The sequence below is a fragment of the Falco naumanni genome, chromosome 1 (assembly GCF_017639655.2).
Source record: "Falco naumanni isolate bFalNau1 chromosome 1, bFalNau1.pat, whole genome shotgun sequence".
In the NCBI taxonomy this organism is placed as follows: domain Eukaryota; kingdom Metazoa; phylum Chordata; class Aves; order Falconiformes; family Falconidae; genus Falco; species Falco naumanni.
Window position 1 is genome coordinate 106,943,332 of NC_054054.1, and position 21,082 is coordinate 106,964,413.

At 50.9% G+C, this 21,082-nt stretch overlaps 1 protein-coding gene across 2 annotated transcripts; it reads right to left on the reverse strand.

The window, feature by feature from the left end:
- Positions 1 to 45: 45 nt before the first annotated feature.
- PRPF8 (pre-mRNA processing factor 8) lies at positions 46 to 19,508 on the reverse strand. Of its 2 annotated transcripts, none has more exons than XM_040615414.1 (43): positions 19,401 to 19,508; positions 19,182 to 19,291; positions 18,935 to 19,103; positions 18,092 to 18,256; positions 17,786 to 18,004; positions 16,967 to 17,179; positions 16,558 to 16,683; positions 16,362 to 16,467; positions 16,023 to 16,213; positions 15,718 to 15,837; positions 15,450 to 15,639; positions 15,147 to 15,266; positions 14,687 to 14,821; positions 14,447 to 14,576; positions 13,870 to 14,066; positions 13,556 to 13,762; positions 13,303 to 13,466; positions 12,843 to 12,969; positions 12,531 to 12,723; positions 12,002 to 12,189; positions 11,553 to 11,791; positions 10,919 to 11,065; positions 10,464 to 10,674; positions 10,031 to 10,147; positions 9,697 to 9,944; positions 9,331 to 9,510; positions 8,721 to 8,856; positions 7,966 to 8,135; positions 7,519 to 7,648; positions 7,197 to 7,343; positions 6,793 to 6,953; positions 5,811 to 6,002; positions 4,968 to 5,205; positions 4,590 to 4,718; positions 3,777 to 3,890; positions 3,462 to 3,635; positions 3,014 to 3,207; positions 2,424 to 2,663; positions 2,201 to 2,342; positions 1,696 to 1,836; positions 1,321 to 1,460; positions 928 to 1,130; positions 46 to 338 (listed from the first exon to the last, which is right to left on the reverse strand). In XM_040615414.1, exons 2-43 carry the CDS (start codon positions 19,279 to 19,281, stop codon positions 184 to 186), a joined length of 7,008 nt encoding a protein of 2,335 aa, XP_040471348.1. In that variant the 5' UTR covers positions 19,282 to 19,291; positions 19,401 to 19,508; the 3' UTR covers positions 46 to 183. The 2 variants fall into 2 exon arrangements, with proteins under 2 accessions (XP_040471348.1, XP_040471357.1); XM_040615423.1 differs by having other exon boundaries at positions 19,182 to 19,294; positions 19,401 to 19,470.
- Between the last annotated feature and the right edge of the window lie 1,574 nt (positions 19,509 to 21,082).

Genomic DNA, 21,082 nt, shown 5'->3' on the forward strand with positions numbered 1-21,082 from the left:
GCCCCCGAGGCGGGACAGCGCTCCCGTTCGTACAAAATTTATTGAGTCAATGCGGGGGGGGGTGTGTACACGAACCGGGGAGGGGGGTACAAGAATGGGGGGAGGGGGGGGCGTTGCGGGGGCGAGGAGCTGCGGGACAGCACACACACGCTGTTGAATATCAACAGTACTGAGGGGGCAGGGCTAGGCGTAGAGGTCCTCGCGGTCGGCAGAGTAGACCTCCCCCTCCTGCAGCAGGGCGAAGTTGAGGAAGTGCGAGGGGCGATGGACCTCGTGGTAAAACTCCTTGGGGTTGGCGAGCTGCAGCTCGTACTTCATGTTGGGGTCGTGGCGGACACCTGGAAGGGAGAGTCCGTCACCCGCCTGAAAGCCCCTCCCGCCTCTGCCGCAGCCCGCTGCCCTCACAAGGTGATTTTTAGGCAGCCCCGTGCCAGAAAAAGAGTTCTGTATCCACAAAACCATCACCCTGTGGGTCCCTCCCCCTAGAGATTCACAGAGCAAGGCCCCGCAGTCCTTTCCTGCTCATCACGTGCTCTGCCTGCCTGCTCTCCCCCTCCTGACCCCTCCTGTTCATCACACAGAGACCTGCAGCTACTCCCACCCAGGAACCCCCTCCCTCTTCCCTTTCCCATTACCATCTCCTCTGCCTGACAGGGATTTTCAGTGGCAAGAGACCAGACGCTACCAGCTGTCTATCTCACCCCTCTATCACAGCGTGCTCTTTTGCCACCAAAAAATCATTGAGAACTGAGAGCCCAGCGCTGGTACCAAGAAAAGGTCGGCCCACAACGCTGGTATCGCTGCCAGCTGCCCCGAGGAAGGTCCAGCTTCGGAACGGGTAAGAATGCTTCCCTGAGAAGTGATTTCCTTCTCCTCCCAAGCTATTCACATTGCGCCCCTTCCCGTCCCTCGGCCGGGGCAGCTCACCCATGAAGTTGTAGTTCCAGGACCCCTGCGCTGGGACCATGAAGAAGCCGAGGAAGCGATCCGACAGCAGCATCTGCACCCTCTCGTAATGGGACGGCAGGTAGCCCTTGGGGTTGTTCCCTTTGTCCGTGTTCTGCCTGCCCCACTCATAGCCGCTCGGGGTCAGCTTGTAGGCTGTCAGCGTGCAGGAGCCTGGCGTAAAACTGAAAGGAGGAAGAGACGGGGCAAGTCAGGCTGATCTGGGTGGAGGAGGGAAGGCAGAAAGGAGCAAACACTCCCTTTTCTGCCGAATTTTTAGTCTGAGACCTCAGCGTGTTCCCCAGCACCCACGCACAGAGGAACCAGTGGGGGGGGTCCTTCAGAGGGGCGCACGGCAGCCTCCCCGGCTCTCACCTGCAGGTGATGATGATGGTCTTCTCCCCATCCCAGGAGGGGTTGTCAGCCATGACCTTGGCATGAGTAGTGACATCCTGCGGCGAGAGCTGAGGGGACTCGTTGGGCTGGGTGTGAATCCACCCCAGGGGTTCCATTTCCTGACAAAGAGCATTTTAGAAAGACGTTTAAAACAAGACTGCTTCCAGCAAGACAGAAAGCACAGGGAGCCCCCAAAGGCTTCCCCTTCACCTGATCCCAGATCAGGCTGGCTTCAGGCAGAGCCCCCCACGTCCCACATCCAAGCAGATCGAGAGAAGCTGCCCCGCCACCGCAGGTCCCTGTTACTGGAGACGCTGCTCCTCCACCCACACCGGGAGCAACAGCTCAACTCACCTTGAGATATTCATGCTGCGGCAGCTGCCCCGGGAGATGCACGGTCTGGTGCGTTCCCCACTGGGGAACCATCACAATGCACCGGATCTCCTTCACTTGGGGGTTATCGGGGGGGCTCACTCCGTACAGGTAACCTGCAATCTAGGAACACAGACACCCACCTTAGAAGCCCAGAAGACACTTCCATGTAACCACGTAAGAGCGGGTGGCCCTGCCCTTAGTGCCTGAGGAGAGTATCTCTTGGCTGGCAGGTTCTCACTAGAGGAGAACACCAGAAGTTTTGTTCAGTTTGAGTTTCCCCCCCCCAAGTCTGGGCTACAAGGAGCCATCAGGACCCAGCGAGAACTTGTGCACTCAACTGTACTGCCAACATCTGCCTCGAGCACAGAGGGCTTCACGCAGACAGCAGCAAGTTCCCAGCCCTTCACCTAGTCCCTGACCACCCAGGACTGGTGTGCACCCCTGCGGCACGAGTACAACTGTGATAATCTTGTTGCACACTCACCTGGGCCCGCAGATCGGAGATGCAGATGAATTTTTTCAACACGTTCTTGGGAAGGATATACGTGTAGCCCGTTTCCTTTATATCGTCTGATGAAACATAAATGTGGTTTGTTCGCAGGTGGAGGTTGGCAGCAGAAATTGCTCTGTGAAGAGGAGACGATTATTAGAGGGTGCACAGATTCCTTCCTGAGCACTCTGACCTGTTCCACCCCCCACAGCCCTACCTGACTCGCCACTCAGTCTTGGAGGAGAAAGTCTGGGTTTCGTAGTTGCTGGTTGTAGAGGTGATGATTTCATCCCCGTGTTTGTTAACGGTGCGGGTCTGTGTGGCTGTCAGTTGTGACTGCTCCTTGGTTTGCTTCTCAATTTCTGCGATCTGCTGTCTCTGCTGAGAGGGGGCAGAGATCTCCATGCCCAGGATAATGTCTCGGATCTCTGACTGTGTCAGGGATGCAACGTTCACACTGAAAGAGAAACAACCACCCAAGTCAGGCATTTCAAAATACATTCTGGACTCTTCTCACCAAGGCATAAGCCCAGAACCTCCACTTAAGGCACTATGAAAAATGAAACTACAAAGTTTTAGACCAAAGGAGGGGCCAAATCACAAGATGCACAGATCAGAAAAAGGTTTGGTGCAGACATTTTTATCTGCCTTACTAAAAGCAATTAACAACCAGTTTCCCCATGGAGCTGACAGTTCACTGCCAAAGACCCTTGAAAGTCTTCTGCTCTCCACAAGGAGCACTCAGCCACAGTCTGTGGAGCAGGAGGGAAAGGCTGACAGGATTATTGCAGCTGGACAGTGGCTTACTTGTTCTTCTTGCCATAGTCGGCAAGGATGAGATCCTTCAGCTGCACCTCCACCTTGATCCACTCCTCATCTGTCAGGGTTGGCCAGATGTGGTGAGGCTCCGTTATGGTTGTCTTATCTGGTTTCAGAATAACTTTGGCTCGATCGTTATTCACATGTAGTGCCCGGAGAATCAGAATCAGACGAGAGAATGCCTTGGAGAAGAAAACAAGATGCAGTTCATCAGAAAGAAGGGAACCACATACACAAGGCCCTAGTACAGCTCTCTTCTGCTTGAGCACACGGACACAGCACGGGAGGCACCAGTGCAATCAATCGGAAGGCAAATCCAGGCAGACTCAGAGCCAAGTGCTCCCAAGCAACAAATTGCGAGGGATCTCAGAGGCCTTGGCTCCTGCCCCATCTGTCAGTGGCAAAGCAACACGCAGACTAGGCATGCTGTGCTTACCGTGTAGGAAGAGATGGTTTTCAGCCAGTCATCGTAGAGATTGAAGAGAACCATCTGAGGCTCGGTAGCCTTCAGGATGAGATCACCAAACTTTTCCACTTTCAGACAGGCCTGGAAGGGCAGCTGCAACTCTGACCCTTTGATCACGATATTGGGGAAATCCAGCAAGTGCACCTGAGTTTATCAAGAAGAGGGATTAGCTCACAACTACTGCAGAACATTGGTCCAGATCAAGTCCTCCGCAGGAACACAGAACTGTCCTGTGATCTCCCAAAGATTTTCTATGTTCTCACAGAGCAGTATCTGCATTGTTACCTCAAGTGGGTCCAACATGCCCTTCCGCGTCACTATGATCTGCTTAGGCTGCTCCTCCACAGGGAGCGATCGAATCAAGGCAGCCACTTCTTCAGCTGTCTTCCACTTGGCCAGCTACAGAAACACAGCAGGGTTAGAGAAATATCTCTTTTCTAACAGCAGTGTCTCCACACTTTCGGGAACTAGAGAGACTCAAACTAAATTCTAAAAATACGACTGGAATTTATGGCTTGTTCCAGATCAGTGACAAGGCCCAGCATTTCCTTCTTACTGATCACAGAGGGCGGTTTCTGTTCCTGGAGTTCAGTTACTCCTGACTGGCTCAGAAAAAACAGCTGGCTACACCACCTCCCTGGCTTTGCCACCTGAGAGTCTTCTCACCACCCTGGATGTACGGCCAAGTGCAACGCGATTTGCTGTAACAGTGAGCACAGCACTGTTTCTCAAGCCCTGCTTGATGACGCAGGCACTTTACACCTCAGAGCCTCAAAAACCTGGCAGTAGCAATGCCTGTGTTCTTTTCCTTTTGCATCCCATACTAATGCTTGCCTGAGCACAGGTGACTCACTGGACCCCGGAGCTCCAAACCTGTTAAGAGGGAGGAAGATGGAAGACCTGCATAATGGCACTCAGAGGCACGCTTTAGCGGTGGACTTGGCAGTGCTGGGTTAATGGCTGGACTCTCTGATCTTAAGGGTCTTTCCCAACCTAAATGATTCTACGATTCTATGATATTTTCTGTGTGAGTGCCCCAAGCAGTCAGAGCCCATCCCCGGCTTGCAGCCCAAAGCACAGCAGGCAGCCAGGCCCTACCTGTCCTAGACGCTTCTGCCCTGCCCACACAGACGTGTGAATGATCTTCAGGAAGAGCTGCCCAGTTCTGGGATTGAAGATGAAAATGGCTCCATTGATGGGTTTCGTGGTCAAATTCCCTTCAAAAGTCTGAGAAAACAAGCAAAAGTGAAAAGCACAGGAGATAAATGTAGCCTATCCACACCTTTACACAAGAGCCGACTCACTGTGTGCTCTGAGCAGGAACTGTACGGGAAATCTAAGAGCTGCTCTGTGCACACTGCAAAAACGTGGGTGCACGTTGATTCCTCATCTTCTTCACGCACGCCTGCACAACCCCTGAGCACACGACACCTACAGTTCCCGTCCCTTCCTCCCGAGACACATCTCTGGCCTCACCTTGTGAATGGTCACCCTGTACACATTGGTGTCATCCACAAACCAGATGATCTGGTTAGAGAAGAGCTCTCCATAGTTCTGGGAGGAAAGGTATGGCTCTGTGGGCTCAGATGAGTACAGCTGCAACCCCTTGCGGATTCGTTCTCTCAACACATACAGCGCAGGATTCGCTTTCATAATTTTGGCCATAGCCTGCTGGATCAGAGGTTTGCTCCCCGGGAACCAGTTCCCATAAGCACTGAAGAAGAAAACAAATAGAAGACCAAGTTGTTGCCATCATCTCCAAGATGAAGAGACAACAGCCGCACACAAGTCTTCCCAGGCAGCAGCCAGGCACCCTTCTGCCTGCTGACTACTACTGTACGATTTCATCTTGCCATGCCCCTGGGAGCTGCTCAGCTGCAGCTTTTCCCTATGCCACCTCTCCGTGGGAAGCCACAGCACACACCTGCTGCAGTCCCGGAAAAGCTGCGCTTTCTCTAACAAGCACACTGGAGCGAGGTCTGCTCGCTGGCACTTTACATTTCCAGCAAAGAACAGCTGTCTCCACTCGTAGCAGGCCTTGAAACAAGAGCTGTCCTTCAGCTCCAAGAACAGTCTGACAGAAATCTCTTATGAAAACAAATGATCGGTGAGCTGGGAGAACTGGACGGTTATTACTGTATGAGCAGGAGAGGGCAACTTGAAAGGACTGCCTAGTTGCCTTATCCCGTTCCCCGCATACCCCCGGCTTCTGCCTTCTCCCCTCGTCCTCCTGGCTACAATACAGCCTAGTTTGGAGATGCGCTAAGGCACAGCCACAACTACCAATTACAGTTACAACACAGAAGCTGCAGCTCTCACCTGTGCAAGTTATAGGCCAGATCAATGGCAATGAGCACACCGGTAGGAGATGGATAGATACTCATATTGTCTGTAGTGTAGTCCAGGAATTTGGCTCTTGCGTAGCGCTCGATATCATGGGAATCATAATCTCCCCAGCGCAGCTGGATATCTATCCAGTACTTCTGAGTGGTGGTGCTGTCCATCACATCTCTAAGGAGAAAGCAAGCCAGAGCAATTTAATCTCGCACAAAACTCCTGCAGTTGCTACATGTCTTTGACAGAGTAACTGCCACCAAGCATGAACACTGAAGCCAGCTACTACCCACACACCACCCTGCAAAGGGACTCCACTGCTGCTCTCATATCAACGGAATGCAGAAGCTCCTAAGAGAAACCCTCAGCCAATGATGAAGCAGCACAGTTACTCCTCTACTACATAGTCACGAGGGTCATCTCCCCCGGGAACCGCCTGGTGAGGATTCAAACTGAACACAGCACAGGTACAGAGAGTGTCTGATTCACTCCAGGTTCTGGCCCCCGGACAGCACAGCTCTGTGGGGTTTCCTGAAGAATGCTTCAGAGGTGCTGAGCTCTGGCTCAGGGGAAATGTCAAGTAGGGGAGAGAACAGGAGCAGAGAGTCTTCATGTTTTGCAGGAGGCTGCACTAGGTGGTGCTGCAACCATCTGCCCAAACGAGCCCTGCACTTTGCCAGGCATGACTCTGTCCTCCTGCGTCCCCAGAGAAAACCAGCTCGAGGTGCCCAAGAGATACGGGCTCTGGCTCAGGACAACAGAGAGATACGGGCTCTGGCTCAGGACAACAGAGAGATACGGGCTCTGGCTCAGGACAACAGAGAGATACGGGCTCTGGCTCAGGACAACAGAGAGATACGGGCTCTGGCTCAGGACAACAGAGAGATACGGGCTCTGGCTCAGGACAACAGGCTCCGCAGCTCTGCTCTGCAGCAAAGTCAAGGAGAGGGAAAAGGAAAACACTCACTTGGAATCAGCAAGCAGTGATGGACGCGACACATTCCACTTATAGGAAGCAAAGAGAAGGATATCTGCACATGAGGAATTCATCTTGTATGACTTCCTGGGATGGATTGTCTCTTTCTGCACTGTCTCAATCTCCAGAGCATCCAGCTCTTGATCAAATACCTGGGGAAAAGGCAGCCAGAGATGAGTTGTGTTCAAGCAACCTTGCTAAAGCATCTGTCCTCAACACAGAGTTAAAACAGGCACCCAGGAAAATCCCATTTCCTCCGCTTCTCTGTCAAACCGCAGAAGAAGGATTACCCTGCTACAACCCCAGGCCAACCTCTGCTGCCAGCAGGAGGCTGCTGGTACACAAGAAGCGTGCATGCACTGCACAGAACCAAACCAAGTGAGCACACCACTCACCTGACACAAATCCATTACAATGCTCTCATGGATCTTCTGCCACAAGTGAGCTCGGAAAATCTGAATGAGAGAAATCTTCAGCGTGGGGATCTTCCCGTGCATAAATATGCCTGTCAAATCCAGCTGCACCTGAAACCCAACATATACCTGCAAAGGAAAAGCAGCTGTGAGAACATGCAACAGCAAAACTGATGAAGTTTAGAAAACAGAACAACTGTTACGGAGGTTTAGTTCATCTGCAAGAGATGTTCTGAAGAATTAGATCAATTAACTGCTCTCATTTCAGTGGAAGCTCCTACAAGTACAAACTCCAGGTACTTACGTTGGCTCTGTTAATAGTAGGAGACCACCACAGGGTGAATCTTCTGTTTGGAATTTGGTTCAAACCCGATCTCTGGGCATTTGTCAGCTTTTTCCACTTCATGGACTCCTCAAAGCCACTGGCCTTCTCCCTAGAAGGGGCAGACAATTGCTTAAGGCATCCCTCATTTCTGCTGACTGCCATGAGCCACATGTAATACAGGCAGGGAATACACACACCAGGAGCAGGGAAGATAATTTCATGCAAAGAAATTTCCATGGATTTGCACGCTCAGGTTCAATTATACCCAGTCCCAGGTGTCCTCACAACTGAACTCTACAGTGTGCTCAAGTGATGACAAAAGTGGAAGAGGCTCAACAGAATCAGTACAGCTTGAGCCGAGGACTCCTCCTGGTGCACCCCTAAGCTCCAGTTTGCAAGGCAAGGCCACATCAACGTTTCTCTTACCAGAAGAGACCCTCCCACGTGGGGAAGTAAGTGCCCTTGAAGAGAGTGTGCTCCAGGATTCCTTCCACTCCACCAAGTGCCTGAATCATATCTGTGCGGTAGTTGTTCAGGTTCCAGAGCTTGCCATCGTGGCGCTGGTGTGTCCACCAGAATGGGTTCTGTTTCAGGACCTGGAGACAACAGCACACTGGTGAGCTGCTTCGTATTCAGATCATTTAACCAACTGCACTAGTTGTAGGAACCAAGATTACGATGACAATAATGTCAAAAGCCTCACGCCCTCAATCCTGGAGGACACAGCTCATTTACAGTACAAGTCAGTCAGTACTAATATGCAATTCAGACTGGGTAGGCTCTAAGATGAAGTTTTTATCTTTCAGGGACTGGCCTTCTACAGAGCTGCCACTGGAGACTTTAAATAATAAATGTTTCCACTGTTATTAAAAAGATTCTGGAATGTTTGTTTTGGGACCTTTTTTTCCCCCTTTCCAAAACTGACTTCTTAATACTCAGTTGCACTACGTGTGGTGCTCCCCAAGACACTGCCATCGATCCAAACACTTCAAAAGTGGCTAGCTACAGATTTTGGGAACACATGGTTCTCAACAGCTTCTACCAGTCCCAACACATGGCTCTAAGTTCTTCCTGCAGCAGAAAGACAAGAAAGTGCACTTGCAATAATGCAAGGTGCAAGGACATTGTCTGGAACAGGTATATGAACATCAGACTCAGCCAGAGAAATTCCCGGTCAGTACCTGATACTGTTTGAAGTCAGTCCTGACTCTCCATCCTTTATCATAAGCTAGGGTATGTCGGTCCTTCTGGAAAAGGGTGTTAATACGAGGAATTCCTCTGTCCCATGAGTCCTCCAGATCCTCTAGCGTCAGACGCCTGAAGAAAAAGAAATCCCCACACTTTGTTACCTCTCAATTCTGCAGCAATCCATTAATTATTATTTCAGGTGATGAGATCACAGAATAGAGCTGGGGGCTCTGGCAGGAGATGTTCTAAAACGCCAAGCACTCAAGAGCTCAGCAAAGTGTCTATAGCCATCACTATAAACATGCTTATGTCAAACAGCTGAAAGAAAAAGCTTGCCCTTGTAAGTGTGCACAACTAACTGCAGAAGGGTCTGATGTCAGCTTTTCCTGTCACCACCTGCCATACCACCTCCCTCAAACAGTGCCAAGGGTGCACTTTCTGCCTGCAGAGTCCACACCTTCTCTAGAGGCAAGAGTGCAGCTTTGCAGGCAGTCTGAAGCACGTATCACAGGGCCAGCAAGGTCTCCAGCATCCTGAGATAGTGCAAGCCTTCACACCACTGCCTGTCCTCACACACAGGTGTGACTGCACACAGCAACACACCTGTTCTGGGCTATAGCCTCCTGTCGCTTAAGGGCATACTCTGCCCAGACTCGCTGAGAGTCAATGAATTCGCTTTCCCATGGCTGGATGTAACGATACAAATTTGGGATGAGCTGGTCCTCCTCGTGACTCATTCCTGAGCGGAAGTGAGTGATGCCAACATCTGTCTGCTTGGACCACCTGCAGCAAAGAGGCACAAGAGTAAGGTAGGAGCGACAGCACTTCACAGGTCACGCTGCCGTGACCTATTGTAAAGGCAACAGATCTCTGTAACACAGCATGGTTTAGCATTCTCAGGTATTTTCATGGGAAAGCACATCTAACTGAACACTGAATCCACGCAGGCATTAAAGCTGCAAAACTCACCTCAGGTCAGACTGTGGAATGAGAACGTGGCCCATGGAAAGCATGCCCAGCCCCCCCAGCTCTTTTGGGGTATAAAACACCACTGGCGGGAAACGGCTGGGCATTTTGGAATTCAGACCGATTTTGATGCGAGTCTGGATTTTATTCTCACACTTCACCAGCAAATCAAGCAACTCCTGAGTATTTACAACAGCTTCCCGGAAATAGGTCATCAGGCCAATCAGAGCTGTATTCCATTTATTGACAATCTACGAAGGAAAGCAGAGGATCAGCTCTCAGCCCATTCTCCAGGCATGTGCAGAATGCTCTGTCACACATCTTCCTCCCACCTTACCTTAGTGAAGGTTGTGGAGCCAGATGCCATGAGGATCTGCCTCACTCTGTTGTGAAATCTCTGCATAGACTCATCATCCACACGCAGAAAGCACTGAGCTGTGCGCTCCTTGGTGACCTACAAGAGCCCAGGCCCATCAGTTCCTTCCTGGGAGCCCCCTCTCCAGTACAGAAAGACAAGCTCTTGCCATCAGGCCTTTATACAACACGGGGAGAGAAGCGGCTGAACAGCACCTCTACAGCTTCAGGGCCCCCATCATTCCCAGACAAGAATTCCCCATCCCTCCCAGGAAGGAGGGCTCATACTGAGCTCATTTTAGCTCCACCTGCTAGTGGTGCCAGTTACACAGCCCCCACCCAGGCAGTTGTAAGCCCTGCTTCGATGCCAGGTACAGCAGGGACTGCTCTCCCACCCTGCCAAACCCTCACCCTACCTCATTCTGCAAGTTCCAGACGCCGTCCTTGTGGGTGAACTCCTCATAGCTGGTGCGGCACTTGGGCAAGATGCGGCATTCAAACCCACACATGTTAAACAGCAAATTGGGGTTATCCTTGCTGTAAACGGATACGAAGCTATTCTCCCACTGCACTGTGGTGACCGATCGAGGCAAACGGTTCTTGATATCCCAGAAAACAGCACGACCACTGAAAAAGATGTGCACAGCAACAGACTGTTTGTTACTGAAGCAAAATAGCAACTGGGCAACTTCCCAATGCCATCCCAGCACTACAGTCTCTCACACCCATCACTCACTGTCAGAATTACAGCACTGACCCCTCACCTCTTCCTACTTTTCTCCCCAAGCACCTGCCTATCAGTCTCCAACAGTGATTATGACTAATTTTTCCACCCTCCCACCACTTGTTTTTTCCAGGCTGCAGCACATACAGGTTCACATCATGTTTCATGAGGCGCATCCGAGCATCCCGGGGCCAGCACTTCTTGTTGTTGTAACCTACAATGTTCTCATTGTTGGGATCTGGATGCTCTGTCAGGTACCGCTGAATCAAGTCTCTTGCCTCATCTGCTGTAAACCTGGAAACGCACAGAAGAGGATCCGGAGTTACATAACCAGCTTTTCAGAACACCAGTCTGCCCAGACAGATAAGGACTTGCTGATGGATAGCTGTTTGCCATAGCACGTTTGAAGGTACCTATCCAATTTCCATATCCTCCCTCCAAAGGGGCTTTGGTTTCATTAGCATAGAGCAAACCATGACTGTCATCTTTTCATGAACAGACGTAAAATTTTATGTCCACTTGCTGGGAAGCCAGAAAAGGCTTCTTTTACCAGTGGAAAATCTGTAACAATTGAACTTTTGACATGGTTGCTTTTCTGCTGGTCCAGTTGTCCTGCAAAGTCTGTCAATTCAAATATTCCTGATCTTTCTTAGCAGAGGGAACAAAAGCCTGGAGCAGGAGCATGCTAATTCCCACTTTCACAGCATCTGCTGCAAGATGCCAGAACACCAGTTGAGGAAAGCAAACACCATTGAGGAAAGCAGGGCCCCAGAGGTCTCACCTGAAGAAGATGTGAATACGGTCAATGTATCTGCAGAAGAGGCGAATGGGATGGGCCACCTCAGTGGCAATGTCTTGGAAGCTGAGGAAGTCATTAGGCATCTGGGGAGGCCCAGCCATTTCACTGGCACGGTGCAGACCCAGCACCAGCAGGTCCATCACAAGCCCATAATACTGGACAATGAAGGAAGCAAACTGCAGTCCACGAATGATCCCATAGGAGTTTGTGTGATTCATGTCCTAAATAAATGAAGGGGAATTGTGAGAACCTGTCACAATACATCGGAGACCTTTTACCTGAGCAGTTGCTTTTCAGCAGGACCCAGAAGGGTTTTCTTACTCGCACATTATTTCTTTCTTTGGCAAGTCTTGTGTCCCTTCCTCTCCCATGGGTCCAAACCCTCTCCATTTTACAGTCCACATGCCCCCTTTCCCAACAGCAATCATCACCTTGTAGTTGATCACCACGTTGTTCTTGGCTGTCATGTAGTCAGCAATGTTGTGATCAACAATAAGACGCAACAGCCTGTTGAGCAACGTCAGATCAATCTTCTCATACATCTTCTCAAATCGAGATTCCAGCATCACGTTGCATTCGCCTTCACTCGTTTCCCAAACATCTTGCAGATTATTAATGCCTGAGAAGACAAACAAGCTTGTCATGTTATCTGACAGATCAGAACGCAGATGCACAGTTCCGGGCACAGGAAGTCGACCTATTTCTCGTAACACCTGATTTTTCACTCTCTGGTCCTTCCAGTCTATCCCAGAAATGGGACCACAAATAAGTAATCAACCACAAGTGCTATGGAAGTTCTCCTCCTCCAGTATATACATAACCTACACAATATAGCCTCTGATAGTAATGACCATTGACTGCAGGTTGCAAATATGAAAGCTCAGCTCCCAAGGGGCTTGCAGGAAGGAAGCTTCCGAGAAGCAAACTCATTTTTGCAGGGAATACAAGACCCCCACTAACCTTGGCACCACTTGTACACCAACAGTGGAGGTGGTTCAGTGTCAGCAGGTTTGATCCATGGAGGGAAGAGTCTTCGCTTATCGGCCTCATACCACAAGTACTGATCCAGATAAGCATCTGTGATTTTCTCCAAGGGCTCAACATCATAAACAGGAACTAAGTGGCTGTAGAGATCCATGAACTCAATACCCACCTAAAAAAAGAGGCAAAACAGAGACTTATAGTTGACAAAGAACACACAGTCTTAGTGCCACTTAGCTCCTGAATGCAGCGTAACTTTTGGTATGGTCTGCCTTTCACCAGGACACTTACCTCCTTGAAGGCTCTCTGAGTTAAAAGGTGTCGTTTGATTCGGGACAGAGCTTCATGAGGATTATCGTAAGCCTGTTCAATCAAGCCCAGCTCCTCTCTCTGTGACTGATTCAGGCGAGATTTCACACTGAAAGCGAGAAAGAACAGCTCACCTAAGCAGGAACAAGCTAACAGCCACTGCATTAAACTGGTGATGGATACCGCTCAACCAAGCGGATCAAGATCCATAACTCTCCACACCCCACATCCCCAGGCTTAGCAGCACAGCACTGGTTTTGCCCGAAGTGGCAGAGTCCATGAAGAGCCCCCAGTCACCCTTGGCAGCACTGCAACCTTTACCAGTCCATCAAGTAATTTTACAACGCAATTCCAGGAATGACGGATAACAAAAATAGCTTCAGAAGCTTTTCCCAGTGCGTATGTCTGCCCCTGCAGAACACAATCACTTCCCACTGCTCACCTGTAAGCTTCCTTCAGCCTCTCCAGGGCTAATATGAGCAGCTTGGTGTCATGCTTGTAGGACAGTGGGGGGAAGGGAATGGGCGAGAACCTCCTGCTTTCCAGCCAGTGCACTGTAGTTGTGTACACAGCAACTGCCTCTTCCGCAGTGATGTAAGGCCCGTCCTGCGGAACCACACCACCAGCATTAGTCAGTGAAAGCTCCTCTATGAAAATAGCACCAATTTGGGTAACCTCAGGCAGGAAAAAAGTACCTTCAAGTAATTATGCTGCCGTTCCTGCTCAGCTTTCAAGTACAGTCTGGTCAGCCGGCCCAGATTCTTCTTACAGACGGTTTTGTCTACTGTGGCACCCCGACGGATCCGCTCCCTGTTGTAGTGAGCTGTGTTTGTCCACCAGTCAGCTTTTGCCTTCACGTACCTCAGGATCATGTTCTCAATAGGAGTTGGCAGCCCTGGCACCTGGGGAGGGACAGTAACTTGAGGGAAGCAGGAGTAGGAACCTTCAAAAGAGCAGTTCCACCTGGGAGATGTTAAAATTGAACCAGAAGGCCAAGTGAGAGACTTACCTTCCAGGGGATATTGGCCTTCCAGCACCGCCAAGCCTCACTCAAATGCTGCAGGATGGTTCTGGCTTTGTTCTGTTTGATTCCTTCTGGCATCATGTCCAGAATGTCATGCATAACGGCTGCTCTCAGCTCCAGGTCAAAGTGAGACTCCACACGCTGCTTCGTGACAGTCTTTGCTACACCCTTTGAGTGACGGCCTGGAAAAAGCAAAGCATTTCAGCAGTTCTGACATTACTGGGTGGTGTTCCTCCTTCTTCCTAATATGAGTGCACAGACATTCAGGATGTCTGAAGAAACTACACTGCCACAACATCACTGATGAGTTTGGAACAGATGAGTAGGAGGCTATGGACTCCACAGTGCTACGGAGCAGGGAATCCTACTTCCATTTGGAATCTATTCTGGGGGCACCGGTCTCATAAGAGGTCTAAACCAGTCAATAGCTTGGAGGATTGATATGGAGCATGGATACAGACCACCAGTGGGAACAGAAAACTGGAGTTCAAGCTGGCAAGCAAACAGTATTAATCTTTACCACACACTCCTCCCATATCCAAGATTTACAGAGTGTGCTGACCTTCAAACTGCCTGGCCAGCAGATTCCCCAGCCAGCGTTCCAGCAGTGGGGTGATGCCCCTCATGAAGAACAGCCATACTCTCCAGCCTGGAGCCCAGAAGCCACAGCCAGGACCTTTGCCCACAGGCCCCTAGAAGAACAGAGACATCGTAAGTGCAGGTCACTTATTGACAATTCAGAATCACTTCCTTGTTCCTCAGTTTACATGGGGTCATCACCATGTGGCAAGGTGGAACTCACTGTGTTAAACCTGTAGTAGATGAGATGTTTCAGGTCCTTGCACATACGAATCTGCCTCATCAGTTTGTACTTGTATCGGTACATTCCTGTCAGCTGACCCACATGGGCAAAGATGTACTGCAAGCCATCTGCCAACTGAAACACGGGGAGCAGAGTCAGAGATAACAAGGAACACCACACACACTGCCTCAGGAAGCAGGTTTATTTTACACCCAGAAGCACAGTGTAATTGGCCATGCAAAGCTCCAAACACTGACTCATACAATGACCAATTCTCATAAATCAGGGTAAAAGCAGACTTTCATGCAATCCTGCATGCTTTCATCGTTCCCCCTCTTCTCGGTAACACTGCAACATTCAGTCATTTTGTGCATCCTATATAAATCCGCTCAGACATTCCACTCCTCCTCTCAGCTTCCCCTCCTCACCTTTAAATAAAATTTTTAAAAAAAGAGGCTACCTGAAACGCATCCACGTTTCCAAGTCTGTACTGGACGTGGCTGTCCACCACCAACTTAGTCAGCCGCAGAACCTCCCGGCAGAGATGGAAAGCATTACCGAAACGGGATTTTTTCCTTTCCTGGAAGAGAAGAAAACCCAGAATTTATGTAACAATGTTATGTAAGAGCAGAAACAGCTCCAGTTTGGTCAGTCCGTAAAACAACTGAACAGTTGAGGCACTGTGGCCTGTCTCACCACACTAGCTACTTAACAACCTTCAATTAAACTTCACTCTTGAGTAAAATAGCACACGGGCCAATACCTTAGTGGTGAGGGTCTTCACAGGCTTCAGGTTGAAGTTGTAATCCAAGTGAAGGTAGTTCAAGTTCTTTCTGTGGATCAGCAAGTTCAGCATATTGTAGCCCTGGCGACACACCTGCAGGCCTACTTCCACCCAGTCCAGCTTCGTCGACTGGAAAAACTTTGTAGCCTTGAAGGAACGGAACAGGTACCTGGAGAGAGCAATGACTATAATCAGCTCAGTCCCCTACACAGACCAGCAGTTCCCCACTGAATAGACACCCACTTACCTCTTCTTCTGGGCTTTGGGAGGTCTGTGCTTGAGCGCATTCAGAACATAGTATTTCAGTAGCTTCTGATAGGAGACTCGCACTTTCACTGGCTGGCCTGCTGGGCAGTGCTCACGATACCTAGAGATAAACAATCTTTCAATTTTTCAGGTAACTCACGTTCCTTAGAGAACAAGTCACCTCCAAACACTCTCCTAAAATCTCCAGAAACCAGTCACCACAAGATGGTTTTATTTTATTTTCATTGTAACAAGACAGCAATGTCACAATCACTACAACACCCCTTCCCCCAGGAAAGAACTCACCAGTTCTTGACCAGTGGGATATCAAGAGCTCTCCGGGTCCTCCCAGACCTCAAGTTGAAGGGCCGTGGGGCCCACAGCAGGGCGATGCCGTTGGCTGTGTTATCCGTGTAGAGCGGGGTATCCTTCAGGAAAGGTTCCACAAACTCTGGCAACTCAAACTCTTCATCATCATCAGGCAACGGTTCCTGACTCTGAAATGCAGAAACATCACGTTTTCTGGTTGTTTCAGTTAGTTCAGTATATGCTGCTATTAGAAGCAAGGTTACAAGCAAGACGCTAAAGCCCCATTGCCTCCACACAAATAGGGTCTACTGCAGGCTCTCTTGGACAGTGACTCACCTTGACAGAATGTCTGTGTGAAATGGGGTTGATCAGTGGATCGAAGTAAAAAGCTGGGAGATCAGGATCTTCTGTTTTAATGAAAACGACGTTTGGAGTATGATACCTATGACACAAAATATGCATTAGAGCATATTTTGCTCTAAAGCTGACAGCTTTCCCCTCCTCTCCCTGCTCTGGAGGCTGCTGCACTTACCAGGTCAGGTGGACGTGGTGTGGCAGGTTATTGTACAGGTACGGGAAAGCGATTTTGTACTCTGTCCTGATCGGCTGTCTGATGATAATTTTGTTGATGTCATTAAATTCATTCCAGTCTTCATCCCTCAAATAAGACAAAAATAAACTGTTACACGAACATTCAGGGGGACAGTAAAAAAGGCAAACATTTTTAACTGAAGACAGGGTAACAGCATTTTTCTTTTAGGCTTCTCTTTGCAGTAACAACAATTCAGCGTCCCCAGCAGCAAGCACATCACAGACTTAATGCTAAAAAGAGCAAATACCCAGGAATAGCTCACTCAAGGCAAGACACTTGATAAAAGATTAACCCTCCCCAGCCCTTTCCCAGACAACCACTTCACCTTCCTCCCAAACCCAACACTTACTGAAGATTGATGTCTCTAACAAGAGGCTCAAACTTAGGACCTCCAGGAATAGCCATGTTCAGTGCCTTGGAGGTAAAGAATGCTTTCAGGTCAAACAAATAGAAATAGTTGTCATCCACAAGGTCAGTGAGCAGCTGATTGGCCAGCCGGTACAGTGTGGACATCATCGGGAGAGTGAACTGCCAACGCTGGTATGTTGAACCATTTACGTACCTGCCAAAGAACAAAGCATGGACACTCAGTGCATAGCCAGAAGGCAACTGGGCCTTTACCAAAGGACAAGAAATAACCAAACACCTTTCATCACCTATCATTTGCAGAAAGCATCAAGAACAGCTAAAACATGGGTCCCTCTAGACAGAAAGAGAGGCTGCAGTACTCCTAAAGACTAAAGACTATTATGGACTACATCTGCCCAGAAAACACTGACTGCTCCAGCTCCTCTCCTCATTCTTATCCAAACTGAGACACAGTATCTGTGCAGTCTTGGCAATTATCAATCCAAATTCCAATTAGACAACATAGGGTACTATCCTTATGACATGGTAAGATATGCCAAAGTTTTAGCAGCAGCCCTCCTGGACAGAGAGGCTTTGTTTGCCCTCTCTGGATGCTGAAGACAAGAGCTGCGGCTCTGTAACCATCAGGTTCTCCCTCCCATCCTTGAAGGAATTTTTTTCTCTGCCTCCCCCCGCCCCCCATCACACATAGCCCAGTGTAACACAATCAAAGGTTAAATACTGCTATGTATAGGTAATTTCTGTAGTGCATTTGTTTTTTCCCTCTCCCAGCGAACTGTGCTACCAGAGAGGCACGTACTTCCTGTTGTCTTTCAGTGGCTGGTGGTCATAGAACCAGTCCAGCACAGGGGCATCCTCCTCTGGATCCAGCTCAAGCTGAATTGCTTCCAGGGGCTCCACATCCAGGATGTTATCAGCATAATCCAGAGGAGGTTCTTCATCATCAAACGGGGGGAATCTCATTCTCTTGAAGTGACGCCTGTCCCTCTTCTCTCGCCTCATCATAATCCACATCGACCTGGCAGAAACCCAGAGACCGTTATATTGTGGACAAATGAACATTTACTCACAAGTTCTCACCGGGATGAAGGAAGAAGGCTCTTACCCCCACTGAGCAATGTACACCGGCTCTATGACCCAGGGAATCTCATTCACAAAAGAGATGGCGCCTGTGATATGGTACAAGACTGGAACATCTCGGATTTGCTCCCAGGGCATGGGCATGTTCTCCAAGAGCTTCAGAACAGCGTGAGGCATGTACTTCAGAGCACTACAATCAGAAATCAAGGAAAATCAGGGTTGGAAGGGATCTCAAGAGAATAGCCATCCATCTGTCACAAGCCCAATTACCTCTACACCTTTCACTCCTGAAAACTGCTCATCTAACCTGTTCATAAATGCCTCCAGTGACAAATTCACAAACTTCCTACTCTATCTTTGTTGCTTCATGTGTTGCACTACCAGAAAATTTTCTAATGGTTTGACTTCCAGGAGATTGTTAAACATCAAGAACGTTACAGATGAAAATGGAAAAGTTCAGATGAGTTTCTGGAGTTTTTATGGGTAGCAGTAAGTTAGTGCAATGGATCACAATGTGCATATGATACTCTCTGAACCTAAACAGTGAAAAACCACTCACAACGCTTTTTGATCTTGCAAAAAATGTAGGCTGGCTACTTCATACTCTCTCCCAAGTTCTTCTAGGCCAATGTGTTATCCAGAATAATGTTTTTCTCATAAATTCAAAGCAACAACTTCCTCTTCTGCACTGCTACCCAAGTGCAACTGATTATTCTGTCCTCACCGAGCTACTATGCTGCCTTCTATGCACAACTGACACGGCAAGGCCTCTGCAGAAGAGGCTCTCCCTTCACGGATCAGCGAGAAGCTTTGACAAGGCAGCAGAGAACTGAGCTCCCATGTGTCACATAGCCGGGGGGTCCCTTACCCCAGGTAGACACGTTTGTCGTGACGGAACTTCCTGTTGGTCATGTCACCGTGGTCGCGGATGATTTTACGGACGTGCTCGGGGGGCATGTCCTCCTTCTGCGCGTCCACGAAGCCGAATTTCCTCTTCTCCGCATAACGCTTGGCCTGCAGCTGCTGCCACTTGCGGGCTGCGGGGATAGAGAGGCAGCGGCGTCAGGCCCTGCCCCGCTCGGTGGGCCTGGGGCGCGGGGGCCGGCCCTACCCACCTTTCTCCTGCAGCTTCTCCTCAGACATGTAGTCGGGCAGCGGCGCCAGCGGGGTGGGCACCGGGGCGCAGCCGCCGCGGTAGGGGAAGACGGCGGCCATGGCGACGCACCTGCTGGGGTGGAGAAAGGCTCAGGGCGGGGACGAAGCCACCTCCGGCCTCTCCCCCGCCATCCCCCCCAGCATCCCCCGGGCCCTCAGCGCCCCCCGCCCGCCCTCACCGGCTGCCGCGACGCCCCGCACTTCCCCACCACAATGGCGGCCCAGCGTCGTCGCCACCGCGCCTCAGAGGCCCGGATGTGGGCGGGGCGCACACTCATGAAGACTAGCCAATCAGCTTTCGGGGCGTCTCGGAGACAGCAGGCGCGGCCCATCAGAACGCTGAGGAGGGGAAGGAGGCGGGACTAAAGCCGGAAGAAGAAAGACAGTGGTATCCGGAGTACACTTCCGGTGGGACGCTCGGCCTTCTCCGGTCCCGCCTTTCGCTGGTTTCGATTGGCGAACAGGGGCAGCGGTGACAGCTCTGCGGCGGTTCTGATTGGACAACGTTTAGCGCTGATCACCCCACGCTACCTGTAGGGGGGCGCTGAGGGACTAGCGGCGCCCCGGGACGGGAGGGGGCGTTAGGCCTTGGGGGGGGGGGGCGCGCGCTCTCCCCCGGGGGGCGGTGTGAGGGCCTGGAGGGCCCCATCGGTGCGGGCAGTGCCCGTTTCGGCCCCTCCGGTGTCCCCCCACCAGGGGCCCACCCCCTCCCAGTCCCAGGCAGGGTAGGGGGATGCTGCACCCCAGAGCCCCCGGGCAGCTATACCTTCCCCAGCCATGGCAACACTACGGCCCCTAACGCCTCAGCAGGTAGCCCCCCCCTTGCTGCCCCCCGCCCCGGCGGCACAGATGCCCCCCGGCCCTCTGTGCTGGCCCAGCACCTGGTGAGGGCAAGGCCCAGCTCACTGTAGGCAGGCAAGGGGGCTTGGGTGGGCAGTCACTGTAGGGCTTCTGCAGAGTGGGGGCTCCCTGGGGCGTCCCCATGGGGAGAGGGGCCTGTGCTGGAGGGGACATTGACTCCTGGGGTGTGGGATGGGGCTGAAGGGGGAGCAGGTGGATGGTGGGCTGGGGCGTAGCTGCCTGGCAACTAACTCCCTAAGGGAGACATTCCCTGTACGGGGGGATTTGAGGGGCAGACCCCTTCCCAAAGCCCTGCAACCCAAGGCTGTGGCTTTTTTCATCAGGACAGACAAGCACGGGGAACCCCGGCACCCAGCTGCAGTGAGCTGCAAAGCCACTGCTCATCCCACCGTAGCAATGTGGGAAAATCCCACCTGATCACAGGCTCCCAAAACAGGCTTCCCTGGCCCGCCACCCCCCACGCCGCCACCACCCCCCCTGTACGCAGCATCCGTGTGACAGCAGGAATGCAGTAACACAATCCCGGCCTTGAGAAACGTCCCTGCTGTGGGCAGAGGCCATGTGGGCAGAGGCCAGAGGCCGGAGCCAGTGCTGCCGAGTGGGTGCAGAGGCTGTGCTAAGGGCAGGGATCGGTGGAGCAGCTCCTGAAAAACTGGGTGTAAATGGGTCAGACTAAAGAGAAAGCTCCAGCTGCCAGCTCCTCACCTGCTAGGAGCTGTGAGCGGCACATGGGCACCTAAACACCACCTGATGTGAAAAACCCAAACACAGAGTAGGTATCTCCAGCACCTGCAAGCTTCCTGGCACTTTCCACAAATAGAAATGTAAGCGGCTTTGGCCACAGGTCGTCTCCAGCCTCCCTCTGCCCACACACATCGCTCATCTTCCCCTACCCAAGCAGAAATGTATCTGCTCCCTTGTTTTCCTCCTGGAAACAAAAGCCAGCCAAACTCTGAGCAGTGTGTTGTTTCAGCCTGACCCCAGCTTTTCAAACCAAATG